General features: G+C 33.1%; 1 protein-coding gene across 1 annotated transcript in view; it reads right to left on the bottom strand.

Moving 5' to 3' along the window:
• Positions 1-21,420, bottom strand: part of LOC107044310 (zinc finger protein 395) — an 83,215-nt gene that overhangs the window by 24,827 nt on the left and 36,968 nt on the right. Inside the window, exons 3-5 of the mRNA XM_015266137.2 lie at positions 18,087-18,334; positions 15,559-15,854; positions 11,771-11,860 (exon numbers count right to left, since the gene is read on the bottom strand). Coding sequence (XP_015121623.1) covers positions 11,771-11,860; positions 15,559-15,854; positions 18,087-18,334 — 634 coding nt within the window. The remainder of the gene's footprint in view (positions 1-11,770; positions 11,861-15,558; positions 15,855-18,086; positions 18,335-21,420) is intronic.

The raw sequence follows: 21,420 nt of genomic DNA, 5'->3' as shown, positions 1-21,420 counted from the left end.
AAATCAATAATTCATCAATTCCAAATAACTACGCTATTAAAATCAAATTAGATGTTAATGAAATTAACCGCATTTACAGGTGAGACTCCATTTTTTATTGCTTAAGGACTTTTTCAAGAAAATTTTTAATAAACGTCGGATCATTTATTTTTTCAATACGTTTGGGTTATTTGGCCAGAAATATTTGAAAGTAGATTTCGGTAGGGGATAAGAGTCATTTTCACAGCGAGGTCAGCTGGAAGTGAATATCTGGGAGTTCAAGGCCGATAACGAAATTTTCATGAGGGGTTTTTTATCAAACAATGTTGGGAGTAAAAAAAACGTATTGATGAAGACATCATCATGCTTCTCAGATGACACATCATATTTATTTTAAAAAAGACCTTGGGGATAAATTTACTGTTTCGTTGAACCTTGGTGCAAAGTGTTACGTTTGCGGAAGATGTAGTCGAATTTTTTCACAGAAAAACAAAATTTTTACTTTCCAGTGACAAATTCTGAATTGAAAATTTTTGTAGGAGTGACATTAGAACGATTTTGATATATTTTAAGAAAATTTCCCATCAAAATTTTTGAAAGAAGATGTAATTCTCAGTTATTTACACTTGGATCTAGTGTAATTGTATTTTTTCAAATTGTTTTGAGGAAATAGTGGTTTCGGACCTCAAAATTTTTAGTTCTTAAAATAAAAACCTCAAAATTTTTAATTAAGAACATCTTTGTTCTCAAATTGACGTAGTCGAATTTTTCCACAGAAAAACAAAATTTTTAGTTTCCAGTGACAAATTCTGAATTGAAAAATTTCGTAGGAGTGACACTAGAACGATTTTGATATATTTCAAGAAAATTTTCCATCAAAATTTTTGAACTAAGATGTAATTCTCAGTTATTTACACTTGAATCTAGTGTAATTGTATTTTTTCAAATTGTTTTGAGGAAATAGTGGTTTCGGACCTCAAAATTTTTAGTTCTTAAAATAAAAACCTCAAAATTTTTAATTAAGAACATCTTTGTTCTCAAATTGACGTAGTCGAATTTTTCCACAGAAAAACAAAATTTTTAGTTTCCAGTGACAAATTCTGAATTGAAAAATTTCGTAGGAGTGACACTAGAACGATTTTGATATATTTCAAGAAAATTTTCCATCAAAATTTTTGAACTAAGATGTAATTCTCAGTTATTTACACTTGAATCTAGTGTAATTGTATTTTTTCAAATTGTTTTGAGGAAATAGTGGTTTCGGACCTCAAAATTTTTAGTTCTTAAAATAAAAACCTCAAAATTTTTAATTAAGAACATCTTTGTTCTCAAATTGACGTAGTCGAATTTTTCCACAGAAAAACAAAATTTTTAGTTTCCAGTGACAAATTCTGAATTGAAAAATTTTGTAGGAGTGACACTAGAACGATTTTGATATATTTCAAGAAAATTTCCCATCAAAATTTTTGAAAGAAGATCTAATTCTCAGTTATTTACACTTGAATCTAGTGTAATTGTATTTTTTTGTTATTTTGAGGAAATTGTGGTTTTGGACATTAGAATTTTTAGTTCTTAAAATAAAAACCTCAAAATTTTAAATTAAGAACATCTTTGTTCTCAAACTGATGTAGTCGAGTTTTCCACAGAAAAACAAAATTTTTAGTTTCCAGTGACAAATTCTGAATTGAAAAATTTCGTAGGAGTGACACTAGAACGATTTTGACTTATTTCAAGACAATTTCCCATAAAAATTTGAGAAAGAAGATCTAATTCTCAGTTATTTACACTTGAATCTAGTGTAATTGTATTTTTTGTTATTTTGAGGAAATTGTGGTTTTGGACATTAGAATTTTTAGTTCTTAAAATAAAAACCTCAAAATTTTAAATTAAGAACCTCTTTGTTCTCAAACTGATGTAGTCGAATTTTTTCACTGAAAACAACATTTTCAGTTTCCAGTGAAAAATTCTGAATTTACAATTATTGTAGGAGTGACTATGATTTTGGTTTATTTCAAGGAAATTTTCCCTAAAAATTTGAGAAAGAAGATCTAATTCTCAGTTATGTCCACTTGAATCTAGTATAATTGTATTTTTTGCTTCCGAATGGAAGCATCGTTTCGTTATATTGAGGAAATAGTGATTTTGGACATCAGAATTTTTTAGTTCTTAAAATAAAAGTCTTAAAATTTTAAATTAAGAACATCTTTGTTCTCAAATTGAGTATTTTTCCGGTTCTAAAATTAACCTACTCATATATGTAAATCCTTTGTTATTCAAAATTTATATCAGTGAAATATTAGTGATAATCTAACATGGAAAACCCAATTATTCTGGATTTCCAATCTGAATGAGAAATTTCATGAACGGTTTGATTTTAAATTGAATTCAAGTTCAATTGAGAATTCAAGTGTTACTTAATTTTCAAAAAATTTCTAACAGTGTATGTAACAAAGTTTTTTTTTGTTGAGCCCTATCGATCGCCATTAATTAAAATTCATTTCATCGATTAGTTTTTTTCATTTTCGATTTTTTTCGAAAATCAGCTGTCCCACGATAACTAAAAAAAAGTTCTAAATTGATTGAATGATGGCTTAAAAAATTTGTTAGGATGTCCTTTTTACCAAGTTCGAAGATGAAGGCGATAGCAATAATCAGAATTCCCTGGATATCTTTGAATATCATACTTCGAATGAATTAAATCATATCTTAAAATGTTTGTTTTAATGCCATTAAGTCGATGTTAAAAGATGATTCCGATAACTATATTGGTTGATTTGATTTTTATGATGATTGTTGAAAATTTCGAATTGTTCATGAATCTCCCTGAACGTGAGCTTTCCGCTGGTGTCTTCAAATGTGATGTTTCAAATTCATTCAAGTATGTGTTAATCAAATTTTTCTATTAACATTTTATCGAAGGGCTGAGGGGAGCGATAGAACCGTAAAAAAGACAATCGGTTGTACAGAAGAAACGGACAATAAGAATAATGATGATGGTAACATTCAACGAAGTCGAAATTCTGACAAAATTAGTTGAAAAGAAATCTTATTCAATTTAATAAAATGAAATAAACAAATTTATTAGCAAAAATAACTAATATATGCAATACAAGAGCAATTTCCCACTTGTTATTTCACTGAAAAGAATTGATCTCTCAACCTCCGAGAAAAGCCTGGAAAATCGATGCGATCATTCGCACATTTTTCCAACATCTCAATTGATATATAACAGTACAACATTATAGGTGTGTAGGGCAACGAACGGGTGATGAGTGTCGATGGCCGTACATCCCCCCACCGCTAACACACTCATAACCATATCTATACATGCGCATTGGCAGCCGTCTGATGACACGAGGTACGAAAAAATTGCGTGACGATGGTCTACGAAATTTTCGGGTCTTTGTCCTTGACTTCGAGCGAGGTGAAAAAAAAAACGAGGAGGAGATATTCACTGAAAAATATTCTAGCCGTGTCGCCGCCAATTTCGGAGGCGTAGGTCGTGGACGTTTTTAGACGCTGTACGACCGGGGGGAGGCGGAGGTGGCAGTTCAGCATACTCGATCCGTCCAACTAATGGCCGGTGACGTAACGGAAACCGACAACTCGAGATGACATAATATTATATCGCAAAAATAGCGCGAATGTTTTGGCATTAAGTATGCCTATCGAGAAGAACAGGATTTATGAAGACAAGATCTATGCGCGCACTCTCGCGCGCGCTGATCTATTCATTTGTTGAAATGAAGAAATGGAATTCATTGAATTTCATTTTCTCATGAATACCTTATAAATATTGATAATGAATCAAAGAGAATTCGACTAATGATTGAAGTGAATAGCGAAGTAGAGTAAAAGAATCTATAAAGAATTTTTCATTTTCAATTAATTATCTTCAATTTTTTTAAATAATCGGTCTCCATAACAGGACAGAATTTATTAATTTTACCGATGATATATATATACATGTGAAATATATATATTATATATATATGACGTGAAAAAAAAATTTAGCACTGAAGAATTTGAAATTATGTCACTGAAGAATTTGAAAATGCCGCGTGTTTTTTTTGTGAATAACTTCGTGTCACATATTGACCAATCAGAATTAAGGATTAGCGGTCAGGCAGTTTCGAGATATTTCGATATAAAACAACTTCACGTTTCTTTCATCTTTAGTAAATAGGATAACAGGCGGAAAATTGCTTTTATATTGATATAGGATAGTTTTTTTTTGGTAATTAATTAACAATGTCATTTTGCACATCATCCGCTTCTGTAGTTATAATTCATCATTTAATACCAGTTTATTAAATTCAATGAGAATTCTTCTTTAATTAATTGTGTTATTTTTTTTATTTAGTCTAACATTTCAGTAGTGAAGGGGTAAACCGGTTTAAGTCGATTTAAACTGGTGGTCAGTTTTTAAAGTAGCTCTACCCTTATGGTAAATTCAAAGATTATTGAAAACTGCAAGAAATTGCAGAAAACTCGATTAGATTCGGAATTCTAATTTTTTTTTTTCAATTTAATTATCGTTTTGGTTTTTCAATGAAGAAATGTTTAAAAATCAGGATTTAACCCAGTGTCTTATGTGAAAATCAACATTTTCATTGTAATCAAAGATTAAAATCTGAATTTTTTTCAGATGTGAAACAATCAAGAATTTTTTTGACACATAAAAAATAATCCACCGTTTTGCAAACAAGTTTTATTATTTATTTATAAGAGGGAAATGTTTGAAAAAATATCAATATTTTGCGAAATTTAATTTAGATAATTCTGACTGGGTATGAATTTTTTCGAAATTTTTCCATGCAATTTAGTTGAAAAATTTAAAAACTGAAAATATCCAAAAACAGCGTAGCCCGGCCGAAGGGTAGAGCTATTTTAATGAATATCTCAAAACCTAAAGGAGGTAGCAATTTTTTGTAATAACCTTTTTTGTAGAGCGAATCAAGAGCTATAAAAAAGATAGTAATGCAAATTTTGCTATTTCTCTTAGATTCGGAGATATTCCTCGAAAACTCAGCGAAGAACTAAGTCGACTTAACCCGGTTTACCGCTGCGCTGATTTAATGAAACTTCAAATATGAAATTATATATATCTATACCATCATTGATTCGATGAAAGTTAAGTCGAAGTAGATCATTTTAATGATAATTGAATCAGTTTTGACTTTTCTTTTTTATTCAAATAATTAGGGGAAGTAAATTTTCCAAAAGATGGAAAATTAACAAACTTTTGAATGCTATGAGAAGAATTTTCGAAATTCTTTTATAAATCGAATGGAAGAATGATGCTATCTATACTATGGAATGAATTTGAAACATCATATTTGAAGAAACCATCAGAAACTTCACTTTCAGAGCAATTTACGAAAAATTCTAAATTAACAAAAATCATCATAAAAATCAAACCAACGATTATAGATATCGTAACGATCTTTTAGCTGCGACAGAGTGGCTTTGAAATTAAAATTTTCAGCTATCATTGAATGAATTTAGAGCATGATATCGAGATATTCTCGAGTTGTAATTTTTCTAAAATACAAAATTGTTGAAAATTATTCTAAAAATAAAAACAACGAATACAGTTATCACCTTCATTCATCTTCGAACTCGATCAAAGAGACGTCCAAAGAAATTTTTGAGCCATCATTCAATGAATTCGGAACATTTTTTTTTATTATGGTGGAACAACCGATTTTTTTTCAATTCAAAAATTAAAAAATGTAATATATGGATGAAATTTTGATTAATGTCGATGGATAGGGCTCAACAATACCTACATTTGAAATGAAATCATTCTATTTATTCAATTCCATCGCTTAATTATCGAGCAATTAATTTTAGGATCATAATAGGTTGATTTTTTTAATTTGAACGATTACAATTTTTCCATTCACAAGCAAAAATAAGTAAAAACATGAGAAATTGCAAAACCATGGGTTGACAGTTAACATAATTGTACTTTGGATTAGTGAGAGGGACAGTGAACACGAGTGGGATTAATTCAAATGTCATGCGATACTCGAATGAACATTTTCATTCCTTTTTTCACAATTGAAAAAATAGTCCAACTCAGTTACCGGTAACTGAATTACACACTGCCGTGTCTTTTCCTCATTTTAACTATCGCATTATTACGTCAAACGGATGAACGAGGTACGACGCTTGGCGGCCGTGAATATCGCGCGTGCGTCACTGAAAAAACTAGTGAACTTCCGTGATAATGGAAGAATATCTTTTTCTTGAACGACCCCATTGTCTAGCGATGATAGGGATGTTATAAATCCTGAAGATGGTTCAACCCATGCAAATGATGAAGGCAGAACACCCAAAAAATAAGCTTTATTTTGAGACTTGTGATCTCAAATTGACTTTTAGAAAAGGTCAAATTCAGTAGCGAATTCGTAAAACGGTACAAGTCAATTTTGACTATTGACCAGTTTTCAATGAATATCTCGGAATCTAAGGGAGATCGCAAAATTGTTATTATAACCTTTTTTGTAGAGCCGATTGAGTGCTACAATTGAGTGCTGCAACTGAATGCAAAAGTTCTCAATTTAAGAACTTCATTCCCCTCCAATAACTAGATTTTTGGTTAATTCCTTTTTAATAAATTTTTCTCCTGAAATTGAGTAACCAGGATATTATTCTCACTAAAATACCTCCTACAAGAATTCCTGGAAATCAGTAATTGCTTCTGGAAACTAGAGACCTCTTTCTCTCCGCAAATAATAAAACAACCAATTTTCGTACGAACACATTTTCCCTGACCCTCGCAATGCTCGCCAGAGCGATTCGCAACCTGCCAATTTTCAATAACAATAAATCCTCAACTCTAACATGAAAGTAATAAAAATATCGCTTGACTCAATTCCACGAAACATGCGGGGAAAGAAAAAACAAAACGGGAAGTGAATCAATTAAAACGAGTGGTTCCGTGACCTCAATTTCGGGAAAAACCCTAAGCCAACTTAACACATTGACCGTTACAATGAAAAAACCGAAATGAATAATCCCCAATAAATAAATAATCCCCAGCACATATTCATGTTCGTCAATAATATGCCCTCCAGTTGATACATAACGATATCATTGCATTTATTCGGCATTTATTCGCTCGTGCAGTCAGGGCCACTGTGGATTAAGAGCATTTTTGCAGATTGAGAGTGGATCTAGAGAGCAAGGGATTTTTAGAGAAAAATGTAAGATTGCTTTTTGTCACTTGAGCGTAAAGTGAAATTTACACATTGTGATGAGAAATAGGGTTCGATATTTGTGGAGAAAGTGTTCTTGGACCTTTGGAAGCGCTACAGACCTTACGCGAGTCAAAAAACCCTTTTTTCATCACTTGTGCGTAAAATGAAATTCAACACGCTTCAAACACTTTTAATGCACAAGTGATGAAAAAGTGTTTTTTGACCCGTGCGAGGTGTATAACGATCGCCGAAGGCGAATGCTACCCCTCCCATTGATTAAAGAACACTTTTACCACGAGTGTCGAACCCTATTTTTCATCACTTGTGCGTAAAATTAAATTTTACCCACAAGGGATGAAAAATACTTTTTATGCACAAGTGATGAAAAAGTGTTTTTTGACCGGTGCGAGGTGTATCGCGATCGCCGAAGGCGAGTGTTACCCTCCCACTGATTAAAGAACACTTTTCCCACGAGTATCGAACCCTATTTTTCATCACTTACGCGTAAAATGTAAAAAAACACTTTCAGCATTTGTGTGTAAAATTAAATTTTACCCACAAGGGATGAAAAACACGTTTTATGCACAAGTGCGTAAAATTTCGATTTATGCTCAAGTGATCAAAAAGTGTTTTTTGACCCGTGCGAGGTATATAGGGATCGCCGAAGGCCAGTGCTACCCTCCCACAACCACTGAAAAACATCTTACATTTTCCCTAAAAATCTCTAGTTCCCTAGATCCACTCTAAATCCATAAAAATAGCCAAATCATTTTCGGAAAAATGATACCGATTTTCAAACACCCGAGTTATGTCCAATTCCCGGCAATCATGACAATCTCCTCCGCGTAAAACACGAAATTTATGTGCCATTGAATTTCCACTTAAAACAGCTTACTCATCACCAGTAAAAGAACATAATGTGGAAACTTCCCCAGAGATAACCGCGCAAACAATCCTATTTACACAAATTTCCAGTAACCCAATAACAATTACGCAGTCTCTCCTCATAAACCTGAATGATCCAATGAGCCCCCCCCCCCAAAATCAATAAATCAATATCTCTTTAACAATTCCATCGAACTGCATTGTAATGCATTGTCATGAAGTCACACTACACTCCCTTGGATCAATGAAATCCCCGAGCAGTGAAGTGTGTTTGGAATGCCTTGATGCCGAGACCGACCTTGCGAAGAAATTAGGTATATCTGAGGCCTTTGGTTACCTATGTTGAATGCACGTGGATGACCCTCGCGGGTTTTCCTCACACAGATACCACCATCTGCGCACACCCAGGCACATGCACAAAACTGCTGGTGGTGGGGGGCTTCATCTAGCGATAGAGTACACGTGCATGACCTCAAAAAACTCAAACTCTCTCTAGCTGGTGATAATTATTTCTCATCGACTCCTCGAGATTTTCCTTTCCATTTTTTTTTTTCACCCAAAAGTGAAAATGAAAAATTGCGGGGCCTTGAGTTGAGCGTTACGTAGAATCGGTTGTGGTGCGATTAAATCGCGAACAAAGGAGAGCAATGGTAGGTCATAGTAGATGCACATTACACTGCTTCTGGGCACTAGTACAGAGACAGTGCATAGAGCAGGGCGTGACGTCACTTGATGGTGGCACGTGTCGCACTTTACGATGAGGCAGCTTGCAGTGGTCGGCGGTAGTACCTAGTTGATATAACTAGTAGAAATGGCGGTAGCACGAGGAGTGGGCTTTTTGCATGAGAAGGGAGGGAATCGAGAGGAGAGAGAGAGAGAGAGGAGAGGCCATTTAAGGTCACAGCGGCCCTGACTGCACGAGCGAATAAATGCCTCGGTTATGTGTACATTCTAGAATCATGTGTACATAGGAACGATATCGTCATGTATCAGCTGGAATGCATATTATTGATGAATATGAATATGTGCTGTGGGTGATTGGGCATTATTTATTTATGAAATTTTTTGTGCAATTGATGAAAATTTGTTTTTTGACTCGTGGGAGGTGTGCAGTGCTCGTCGTAGGCGAGTGCTACCCTCCCGTGGGTTAAAAAAAAACTTTTTCACACACCTGCACGGAAAGTTCGTACTTTTCTCCCGCTCATCAAAGAGCAAAATACGAACTTTCTTTTGCAGGCGTATTAAAAATAGTATATTGTGCATCAAGGGCGGAAAGTCATGTTTTCCCGCCCGAGATGCACATGCTATTTTCCGTCCCGGCGGGCGCAAAGTTACATTTCCCTCCCGCTTCGCGGGCGGGAACTCTGACTTTGCGCCTACGTCGAGACGGAAAATCGCGTTCTAACCATGGGAAGTAAAATAAAGGACCCTCAGCCGCGTGCTTACCAACCTAGCCTTCGGCTCGGCTGGTCATTGCACTGGCGGCTGAGGATCCTTTATTTTCCCTCCCTAGGTTAGAAATATCCTATTTTAACACGCCTGCAAAGTTCGTATTTTGCTCTTTGATGAGCGGGAGGAAAGTGAGTACTTTCCGCCCTAGGGTGGAAAGTTGCTCCCAAGGGCGGAAAGTCTTGACTTTCCGCCCGAAGAAGTAACTTCCCGCCCTCGGGTGGAAAGTACTCACTTTCCTCCCACTCATCAGGGACCAAAGTACGAACTTTCCGTGCAGGTGTGTGAAAAAATAACGTCCTGACCACGGGGGGTTAAATAAAGGACCCTTATCCACGTGCTTGCCACCCTCGCCTTCGGCTCGGGTGGTAATTCTGCACGTGGGCACGACTCCTTTATTTTCCCTCCCTAGGTCGGGAATATACTATTTTTACACGCCTGCAAAGAAAAGTTCGTAGTTTGCTTTCTGATGAAGGGGAGGAAAGTGAATACTTTCCGCTCGAGGGTGGAAAGTTGTTCCCGAAGGGGGAAAGTACTGACTTTCCACCCTTGGGCGGAGAGTAGCTGTAAGAGAAAGTCAGTCGTTTCCACCCTAGGGCGGAAAGTACTCACTTTCCTCCCTTTTATCAGGGAGCAAAGTGCAAACTTTCTGTGCAGGTGTGTGAGAAAATAGGATTCGACACTCGTGGAAAAAGTGGTCTTTAACGCTTGGGAGGGCAGACACCTCCCACGGGTCAAAAAACATTTATTACTTGTGCGTAAAGTGAAATATTACGCACTAGTTATGAAAAAGTGTTTTTTGTGATACCTGCCTCAAAACTGCACTTTTCGAAACGGGTTAGTGTGCGTAAAGCGGTTGTTTGCTGCGCGGCGTGCGTAACGTTTACGCATGCTCTTGAACTTTATGCACTCGTGCACAAAAACAACCACATTACTCCCACTACCGTGACGAAGAGTGAACTCTTCAGGTACTACAAAAAAATTGGATGTGTTACACGTGAGTGTGAAAAAGTGGAACTTTACGCACTAGTAACATAATGTACTATTTTTACATTTTACGCCCAAGTCATGAAAAATAATGGGGTTCGACACTCGTGGGAAAAATGTTCTTTGACCCTTGGGAGAATAGCACTCGTCTTCGGCGAGCGCTGCACACCTTCCACGAGTTGAAAACATTTTTTCATTAATTGTGTGTAAAGGGAAATGTTACGCACGCTCCGAAAAATTCCGCAAAATTCCACATTCTGCACATTTCGATAAAAAATAGGATTCGACACTCGTGGGAAGTGTCCTTTGACACTTTGGAGGGCGACACACCTCCCAAAAGCACTTTTACGCACTCGTACCAAAATATACTATTTAAAAAAAAATAATGACCCCTGATGTTTAATTGAGAAATTGTACAAGATTCAAATTCCTGATTTAAAAAAAAATCCACATTATGTTGTTTTGCTCTGATGACTAAGCTGTTCTAGGTGGAAATTCAATGGTACATAAATTTCATGTTTCACTGAGAAAAGATTGTCATGATTATAGGGAATTGGACGTAACTCGGAATGTTTGAAGATTTCTATCATTTTTTCGGGTATGATTTCTCCATTTTTATGGATTGAGAATGTATCTAGGGCATAAAGATTTGAATGATATCTAATTATCTTTTACAGTTTGATATGAACTACAATATAAATGCAACCATTTTCAATCACCAAATTTGTCAATTAAGTTGTGTGAGAACAATTTTTAAAAAATCACGAATATTCAGCGTCATTCAAATTATATTTTGCACAGAATTTTGTTCAACATTCAGTGTTTAGAAATAAATGAATGAAATTGTTTAAACTTTCAAAAGTCTTATTTGTTAGGAATGAAATTATTTACAGAAAATGCTCGTAATTCAAAAAATTGAAAATCTGAAATTATCTCATCAAACTTTCTCCGAAAGTGAACTTTCTAATTTTTTTTCAGATTTTTAGAATGTTTTCCAACGTTTAAATAATGAATGAATTATAAAATGGGGCATTAGAAAAGCATTTCAGTAGAGAAAAAATAGCCGAAGTACTTGGATATCCTTAAAGGTAATAAAAACGAGATATTCTGTTGAAAATGATCCTTGACATTGCTTCCAACTCCTCATCACCCCACAATGTCCTAATTAAAAAATTGTGAATCGGCGATTGAATCAATTCCTTCCTGATTCAAATCCAAATAATAATATAATTTAATAAATAATAATGAGTAATGATACTTACTCGACCGCAGTCTTCGAAAATATAGCCTTGTGTTGGTTGTGTATATTTTCGTCGATTGACAATGATTTCTCGATTCAATTTAGTTCGACTCTGAAAATAAATAAATAAAAGACATTATTGGTAATTTTGCTCATCCTTTGTGAGTCTTCGGTGCAGTTATTTCTGGGCAATCTTAGAAGCTCGTGTCTTGAATCTAATACTTATATTTAAGCCCTAAGTTATAGAACGGCTGTGAACGGCATGAGCTAAGATTAGAGGATATTTACAGCGATCATATCTCAAGGTTCGTTGTTACGAAATAGTTGTCGCGTTGTTCGCGGTGAGTTTTTGTAATAAAATGTCAATCGACAGTGTTGAAAGAGTGTCTTGAGGCTTTGTTCGGAAAAATCCGAGGATTTTTGTGAAAGTTTTGTTGTGAATGCTTCAAAAACAGAAAATTCATTATTTTGGAGAGAAGACAATTATTTATCTAAAATGCTCTTTCATCCTTTTTTCCTGTTAGATTCGATATTCCTTTGTTCAATGAATTGTTTATAATCATTCTCATTGCAAAAAGCAATACGACCGATGAGAATCATATGCCCCAATTTATCAGCTGTTGAATTTTGGTATTACAAGAAGTGATTTGCTCCTGTTCCAATTACTATGCGTGTCTACACTGTTATCAATTTTTAGTTAGGTAATTCAATTAATCTGTTGTTCGTCTCATCAATATAATTCCGTGCTTAGAATATTGTCATCTCGTGTTTTCAGCACCAAATTAAAAGTTAAAACTTAATTTTTAATATTGAGTCACAGTTTCTTTAGAAATTTAATGATTCACCTCTCAATTTAAAGCTTATTCAATAAACTACACAACTGATATGAAAGTTCTGATAATAATTAAGCCAAAAGACAGTAATTCAGGACGAAACGTTAGAAAAATGACAAATTTTCAATTTATGACAGCGAAATTCGACACATAATCACCCATAACAATTGATCATGTGGATGGAGTGAGGAAGATCATACGTAATTTTGAAGGTCTCATTGAGATCGTTAAATTAGTGCATAATAGATCCTCATTAGTCAAGTGCAAAGCTCTAACAATGGATGAAAAACTGGAATTTCAGAGTGTGACATGACGTTCAAAAGAGAAACAATTTCCAATAACTTCATGAAAATTTAACTAAATCACATTCAATACATTACAATTTGAAGAACGAATAGTACGCCCTAAAATGATAGTTATTTTTCCGTTGATTTCACTCAAAAGGATTTAAAAATACCGCCAAATTTGAATTTTTCAAATTTCAAATAAAACATGAAAAAAGCAATTTTTGACAAAAAGTCTTATAACTTTGTGAAAAATTGTTGAAATTAAATGACTGACCTCTCAATTTGAAGCTTATTCAATAAACTACACAGCTGACATGAAAGTTCTGATAATAATTGAGCCAAAAGACGGTAATTCAGGACAGAAGGTTAGAAAAATAACAAATTTTCAATTTGTGACAGCGAAATTTGACACATAATCTTCTATAACAATTGATCAAATGGATGTAATAAAAAAAATCACACATCATTTCAAAGATCTACTTGAAATCTTTAAATTAGTGCATAATAAATTCTCATTAGTCAAGTGCAAAGGTCCAATAATAATGGATGAAAAACGGGAATTTCAGGGTGTGACATGACGTTCAAAAGAGAAACAATCTCCCATAACTTCATGAAAATTCAACGAAATCGCATTCAATGCATCACAATTTGAAGAACGAATAATGCCCTTCAATATGGTATATCAATATTTCGATTGATTCGACGCAAGAGTAGAAAAATCCAGCCAAAGTTGATTTTGAACTAAAAACACGAAAAACCAATTTTTGCCTAAGTGCTATAATTTAGTGAAAAATGATCAGAATGGGATGATTTACGTGTCAATTTGAAGTTTGTTTAATAGTCTTTCGAATGAGTATAAAACGTATAAGGTTCATCAAACAGAATTGCTCTATAGGGGAAAAAGGATGAAAATGCTTCAACAATTAACAGAACGACGAATATACACTGACGAAAAAACAAACACATTGTCAAACAATTCTTGTTTGGGCCAACAAAATCGCTAGTTGAAAATTGCCAAAAAAGAATTTGTCTGGTTCGAATTTGAAAGTCTCAAACATGAATAATTGTTCTGCTTTCGACAGCAACGAAATATTTGGCTCCAGAGGCGGATATTTCACACCAGTCGGTGCCTTTTCAAGATGAAAATATCTCATATAGAGGAAAAATGATCAACAACTATTTAATCCCTAAGTTACAAGATTGCTATCATATCATTATTATTGTTTCGTTTTACTATAAAAAGATTGTATTTCTGACACTAGTCAAAGAGGAATATGTATTTGGTACTATGTGAAGTTTAAAATATGTATTGTTACTAGTTAAGACAACAGCCCCTATGGCATTTATGTTTTCTTTTATATTTTGTATACTGATTGTAAGTCAAAATGCTGATACTATTACACAACAGGGTTCTTTGTATTTAACGGATGGGAACAAAATGTAAAGACACGAGAGGGTATACATGTGGCAAAATAAATAAATAAATTATTGTTTCGTTTAGGGGTTTATTTCTTGTCTGTGATTATTGGACAGTCGAAACGAAAAACTACTGTCCCTTGTTTCGCATAAAACGAAGATTTTTCGGGAGCTAAATAGGTATAGGAGTATCGAATAACGAAGGAGTAGTGCTAGAAATGACATTTCTTTCGTGTACAGAGAATGCAATTCTTTTCTTTTTTTTTTCTTTTTCTTTCTCTTGTTTTTCTGTTAGTATAATTCTTCTTTCTATTTTCTTTTCTTTTCTATCCTACATTTATAAGCTGTATAAACTTGTAAAGAATCGTGCTAAAAAAAAAAAAAAAAAAAAAAAAAAAAAAAAAAAAAAAAAAAAAAAAAAAAAAAAAAAAAAAAAAAAAAAAAAAAAAAAAAAAAAAAAAAAAAAAAAAAAAAAAAAAAAAAAAAAAAAAAAAAAAAAAAAAAAAAAAAAAAAAAAAAAAAAAAAAAAAAAAAAAAAAAAAAAAAAAAAAAAAAAAAAAAAAAAAAAAAAAAAAAAAAAAAAAAAAAAAAAAAAAAAAAAAAAAAAAAAAAAAAAAAAAAAAAAAAAAAAAAAAAAAAAAAAAAAAAAAAAAAAAAAAAAAAAAAAAAAAAAAAAAAAAAAAAAAAAAAAAAAAAAAAAAAAAAAAAAAAAAAAAAAAAAAAAAAAAAAAAAAAAAAAAAAAAAAAAAAAAAAAAAAAAAAAAAAAAAAAAAAAAAAAAAAAAAAAAAAAAAAAAAAAAAAAAAAAAAAAAAAAAAAAAAAAAAAAAAAAAAAAAAAAAAAAAAAAAAAAAAAAAAAAAAAAAAAAAAAAAAAAAAAAAAAAAAAAAAAAAAAAAAAAAAAAAAAAAAAAAAAAAAAAAAAAAAAAAAAAAAAAAAAAAAAAAAAAAAAAAAAAAAAAAAAAAAAAAAAAAAAAAAAAAAAAAAAAAAAAAAAAAAAAAAAAAAAAAAAAAAAAAAAAAAAAAAAAAAAAAAAAAAAAAAAAAAAAAAAAAAAAAAAAAAAAAAAAAAAAAAAAAAATGCAATTCTTTTTGAACTACAAAATCAATTTTTGCGGCAAAGATTTTTCATTCCGGCGCACTCTCCGCATGTTTGGCACAAAAAAATCCTTTTTTGATGATTCTCAAAAAACTATTTTCTTGGCACAAGTAAGACTTGTTTGAGAACTTTGTCGTTTTTCCCTCAGTGTAGAAATATTGATATCTAGATAACAAACCTTTTTCTTTGGGTGCATGTCATCATCATCAGGGAACCACATTGTTTCATCGAGTGTGCCGGTAGATCCAGGGGTGCTACCATAAGACGAACCCGACGGAATGCTCGTCGGTGAGCGTCTCTCATGACGGCCCTGATGTGCATGATTTCTCCCTGTGAAATTATTACCAGAAGTTGGCCATGCTGACACTTCTGATGGTGATGCACCCTCTTCACTCAAGAGTCCCGGTGATGGGGTGGTGCTGCGCCATGAACCTCCACTGCTACTGCTGCTACTGTTCGAGGTGCCCCCAGTGCCTGACGACACGATTACAAGAATTTTATTTCCCCGTTATTTGAGTCCTTCCCCCGGAAATCAAAATTAAACAGCTCGGATATTTTCCAGACTCAATTTCTCTTCGTCAGCAAAAGGAAAGGAAAATTGACCGCGAGAGATATTCCAACAGTTGGTTGCGCCCATGCAGAAGCGAAAGTCTTTGAAAATGGCGACCAGTGGTATATAACAAGTTTCGATGGCGCAAGTGCTTGGAAACTATTTTTTTTCAATGGTTTATATTCGGTTTTCGAGAGATAAGGATTTTTCATCATACGAAATAGTTTACATCATAAGGCCCACAAAGCATTTTCTAACGATTGTGATCATAATGTTATTATAAGAAACGCACATTCGTCAGAAAATACTCTGTGAGCCTAATGATGAAATCAGCACCGAAGCGGTTAAAAGGTTCAGGTTAACTTGCAATCAGCTCTTAGCTGAGTTTTCGAGGAATATCTCTGAATCTAATGGAGGTAACGAAATTTTTGTAATGACCTTTTTTGTAGGGCGAGTCAAGTGCTACAAAAAAGGTTTGAACAAAAATTTTGCCATCTTCTTTAGATTCCGAGTTATTCACTGAAAACTCGGGAACGGTAAACATCGACTTGAACCTTTTTACAGTTTCGGTATTGAAATTTATCGTGATGAAAATTTTTTATTGTTTCGTCGAAGAGTTTCTATTCCGGTGGAACAAATCAATATTTTCCCGGAATTATTAAGTGAAAAGGCCATTTTTATTTTAGAGTCACTCAGTTTTTGGACACTCCTTTCTCATGTTTTCTTAGCTTTCAGAGAATTCATGTGCAATTCATGATTTTTGATAGCTCACATGAATATTAACTTTCTGGGCCTAATGATGAAATCTATCATTATAAGAATTTTTTATCATTTCTTTGCAGAGTTTCTATTCTGGTGGATCAAATAAATATTTTCCCTGGATTATTAATTGAAAATAACTCTCGCCCTTTTCATTTCAAAGTCGCTAGATTTTTTGGCTTTTTCTTCATGTTAATTTGCTTAAAAGTTTCAGAAACTTTCAACCAATTTACGTGTAATTCATTATTTTTCGATAGCTGAAATAAATACTACCACTACTAATAATATTAATCATTTTCATTCCATTTTTTCTTTATTTTTCTGAAAAACTTGTAGTTCGGGGAAGGAATAAGTATTTTCCCTGAATTATTAAATGAAACGGACATTTTTAGTTCAGAGTCACTTAATTTTGCATTTGATAGTTCAAATGAATATTAATAGCGAAGCAGTAAACCCATTCAACTAAATTTCGATTATGCCCCATTTTTCAATGAATATCTTGAAATCTACCGGAGATAGAAAATTTTTTATGAATATCTTTTTTGCAGAGCGAATCAAGCCCTACAAAAAACGTAATTACAAAAATTTCGTTATCTCCCTTAGATTCGAAGATATTTCTCGAAAACCCAACTAAGGGCTAACCCGTGAAGGCTTAAACAGTTTTACCGTTTCACTACTGCTATTATCTTTAATAATAACAGTGTTTACCAGAATTTTCCGTTATTTTTCCCAAGAGTTTTTAGTTCAGTGGAAAAAATACACATATTTCCCCATTTTTCTTCGAATTCATTGACTCCAGAATCATTTGGTCACCTTTAATTTTCTTTCCTGCAAAAATAATTTGAGCCTGACATACCGTAACTAGGCTAGTCCGTTCCGTTTTAGAGTCGCTAGATTTTTTGGCAATTTTTTGTCATGTCAATTTGCTTAGAAGTTTCGGAAACTTTCAGAGTATTTACGTACAATTCATACCTTTTGATACATCAAATGAATATCAGTAGCGAACTGATGAAACGATTCAACCAAATTTTGACTATTCCCCAGTTTTCAATGAATATCTTAAAATTTACCGGAGATAGAAAAATTTTTATCAATATCTTTTTTGCAGAGCGAATCAAGCCCTACAAAAAACGTAATTACAAAAATTTCGTTATATCCCTTAGATTCGGAGATATTCCTCGAAAACGTAAAGGCTTAAACCGTTTTACCTTTCACTACTGCTAGTATCTTTAATAATAACAGTGTTTACCAGAATTTTCCATTATTTTTCCCAAGAGTTTTTAGTTCAGTGGAAAAATTACTCATATTTCTCCATTTTTCTTCGAATTCATTGGATCTAAGACCATTTGGTCACCTTTAAATTTCCTTCCTGCAAAAATAACTTGAGCCTTACATACCATAACTAGGCTCGCAGGGAATCGGTGAAGGTAGATTATTGGGGCTGACAGATGAATTGAGCAGTGAGAGTAGTGCAACAGCTGCTGTGCAATCATCCATGCAACCATCGCGCTCATCATCCCGAACGCACCCATGATCCTGCCTCATATTATTGTTGCTAGTACTGTTACTATTATTATTCTCAGTCCATCCACCGTTGTCAGAGCGCTCAGAGTCGTTGCTCGAGCTCGGTCGTCTCTTCCTCGACCTAGAATCAACAAAAAAAAACCAAAAAAATCAAACAAAAACATCGACAAATTATCCCCAATTAGAGATTCCTGGAAAATAGAAAATTGCTGTTTTCCGTTTCCTGGACGTCAATGTTTGGCCCCCGCGAATAAAACATGAACAATGAAAATTACGCGGAAAGCATACGGAAAATACCGTTAGATGATTTCTAAATTTTATGAAATTTTTTCTCCTCATTTCCACAGCGAGAAATATTTAATTTGACTTGTTCGTCCTGTTGCCCCATATTTTGTTACCGAGGAAACTTGCGGATACGGGGATCTGGAGCCTCGGGAAATAGGTCGGTGAAATGCATGTTACTGTCGTTGCCGGCATTCTCTCTCGTTGCCCGTTGGAATTCCCAGGGGAGAGAGTGACCACGCAAGCGCAGTTTTCAACAGTTTTCAGATGTAAACTAGAAATGAGGTCATCCATGGGCTTTTGGGGGGATGTACTTTATGGAGGTAAAATAGAACTGGGTCGGTCATTTTATATACCCCATCTCGGTACTCAGGCACGTAAAACCTCGACAAAGAGTGCAGAATTCATGATTCATTATCAATCTTTCCGAGCTTGGTTGAGAGAGAAAAAACGTCCTGTTAAAATCATCGGTTTTATCTGTTTGGAATTTTTTTTTTCTCCTGGAGATAAAAACATGTTGACTGGGTGAAGCGGGATGCGTCATTGTTTCGGTCAAGTGGATATGAAAAATAGTTTTAATTATGCAGTTTTTAATTATGCTCTATAATTCAGCGAGGTTCAAGATAGTTGACAACTACGTTGGGAGTTTTAATGCGTCATTCGGAACGATGAGATATTAGAGGGGTTTATCAGAATTTTACGGTGGCTCTGCTGGTAGAAAATTTTGAAATTTTGTGGAGGGTAGGAGGTATTTTGGAGGGAGTTGCGTCCAGTGCACTTTAAAGAGGAAAAATTATGAAAGTTTCACTGAGAATTCTGATTCAACTATTTTCAATGGTCAAATTTGTGAATTAAATTGCGTGAGAACAATTTGAAAAACATCGTAAATATTCAGTGTCATTCAAATTACATTTTGCACTGAATAATGTTTTTTTAAAATATTCGTTGTTTATAAACGAATAATAATAAATAAATGGTTTAAACTTTTAGAAACTTAATTTTTTCAGGCTTAAAATCGATTTCTGGTTAAATTCTGAACATGAATAAATTTGTTGAAAATTTATTGTTCATGAATTATTTGTAGAAAATGCTTGTAATTTGCAAAAACTGCAATTTTTAAATTATTTCATTAATCTTTTTCCTAAAGTAAACTTTATAAGTTTTTTTCTGATTTTTAAAATGTTTTCTAACGGTTCAATATCGAAATTCAAATTCAGACCTGCAAAGTTTAAATAATAAAATGATTGTAAAGTGTCCGGAAACGTCGGGTCAACTGGAGCTGAAATGAAAGTAGAGAAGTATTTCACTGGAGAAAAAATAGCCAAAGTACTTGGATATCCTTAAGCAGTAGAGAGCCGAGAATTCTTCAAATTACTTGAATTTTCAGTCAAAATCATGAATCATTCGGTATTATTCGATTGATTGAAAATTCACGAATTCATTTATCTGAATTTTTCTGATTTCTATGAATATTTGTGCAATAATTGAACGAAAATGGAGTCTCCATTGATTTTTCCATCAAATTGAGACTTTCCAATGACGAAATTTCTTGAAAATTCAGTGAAACTGTGACATAATAAAAAATTCGAAAAGTATCTGAGATTTCACCCAAAAATTTTGGGCATTATGATTTCAGAAATCTTTACTGTTAGAAATTTTGTGGAGAGTAGTAGTTATTTTCGAGAGCGCGACATCCAAATGCTTTTAAAGAGGAAAAACCATGAATGTTTCACTGCAGAATTCAGTGGCTTTCGAATTTTTTGAGCAGCAGAAAGAATCGAATTCTTCAAATAACTTGAATTTTCAATTAAAACATGAATATTCACTACCATTCGATTAACTGAAAATTTTAGGATTGATTCACCTAAATTTTTCTGATTTCTATTAATATTCGTGGAATAATCAAACGAAAATCTACAGTCTCCATTGATTTTCCCATCAAATTGTGACTTTCCAATGACGAAATTTCCTGAAATTTCAGTGAAACTGTGACATAATAATAATAAATTTTTGACATTGTGATTTCAGAAATGAGTTAATTATATGATCCCACATAACACGACTTTTTCAGCATTCACGAAAAAATCATTCTCCCCAACGATGTGCGTCTTAAGAATTAAAAATCTAGGGAAATCAGAGAAAGCTTAAATTACAATTTCTAATCAGTTGGTTTCCAAAATATTGACGAGATGCCCTTCACTTTCAAAACAGGTTGTCTTCAGGATATCAGAAGATAAATTAACCAGAATGTGACGTGGAATACCTTGTGTTTCCTGCAGAGCAGAACAGATATCCTTGACGTCAACAAAATAATCACTCAATCAACATGGAATCAGGGGAACAGAGAATGTCAAAATTCGAAATGTTCGAATTTCAATGCAAATTAAATCATACGTTCATTCGTATTTGAAGTTTTTTAAAGGTCACAATTTCCGAATTTATTTTTCAACGTCTCTCCAATGTTTGAATATTTAATTGATGATCGAAGGAAAGAAATTAATTCCTAAGCCAAATTCGTTGTGTATTTGATAAGCTGACGGATTGCAGGACTTGTAAATAAATGAATGACGTTTTAAATATTGAATAACGAATAATTTCTTAAAATGTATAATGCTGCTGTCTATAAAATAGAAACGAATATGAACAAATAACTATTTTGATATTATTATTAATTTATTAATTGATAACTATTATTACAAATCAACAAAAAGCAAATAGAAATTGAAATAAAAGCAAGATAAACATAAATGAAGAACAATGAAACTGACCACAACTAAACTTCATTTGATATAGATGATGACGTGAATAATAATGTTTTCAACGAATCGTAGTTTTTTTTACTCTTAACTTCTTCTATTTGAACACAAATTGTTTTTAGTATTAAGTATAATGAATAATTGTGAACATTGATGTGCCCTCAGGGAA

This window comes from Diachasma alloeum, unplaced genomic scaffold (genome assembly GCF_001412515.2).
Source record: "Diachasma alloeum isolate Michigan unplaced genomic scaffold, Dall2.0 Dall_scaffold_00711, whole genome shotgun sequence".
Classification (NCBI taxonomy): domain Eukaryota; kingdom Metazoa; phylum Arthropoda; class Insecta; order Hymenoptera; family Braconidae; genus Diachasma; species Diachasma alloeum.
This window is presented reverse-complemented; position numbering and strand designations above follow the sequence as displayed.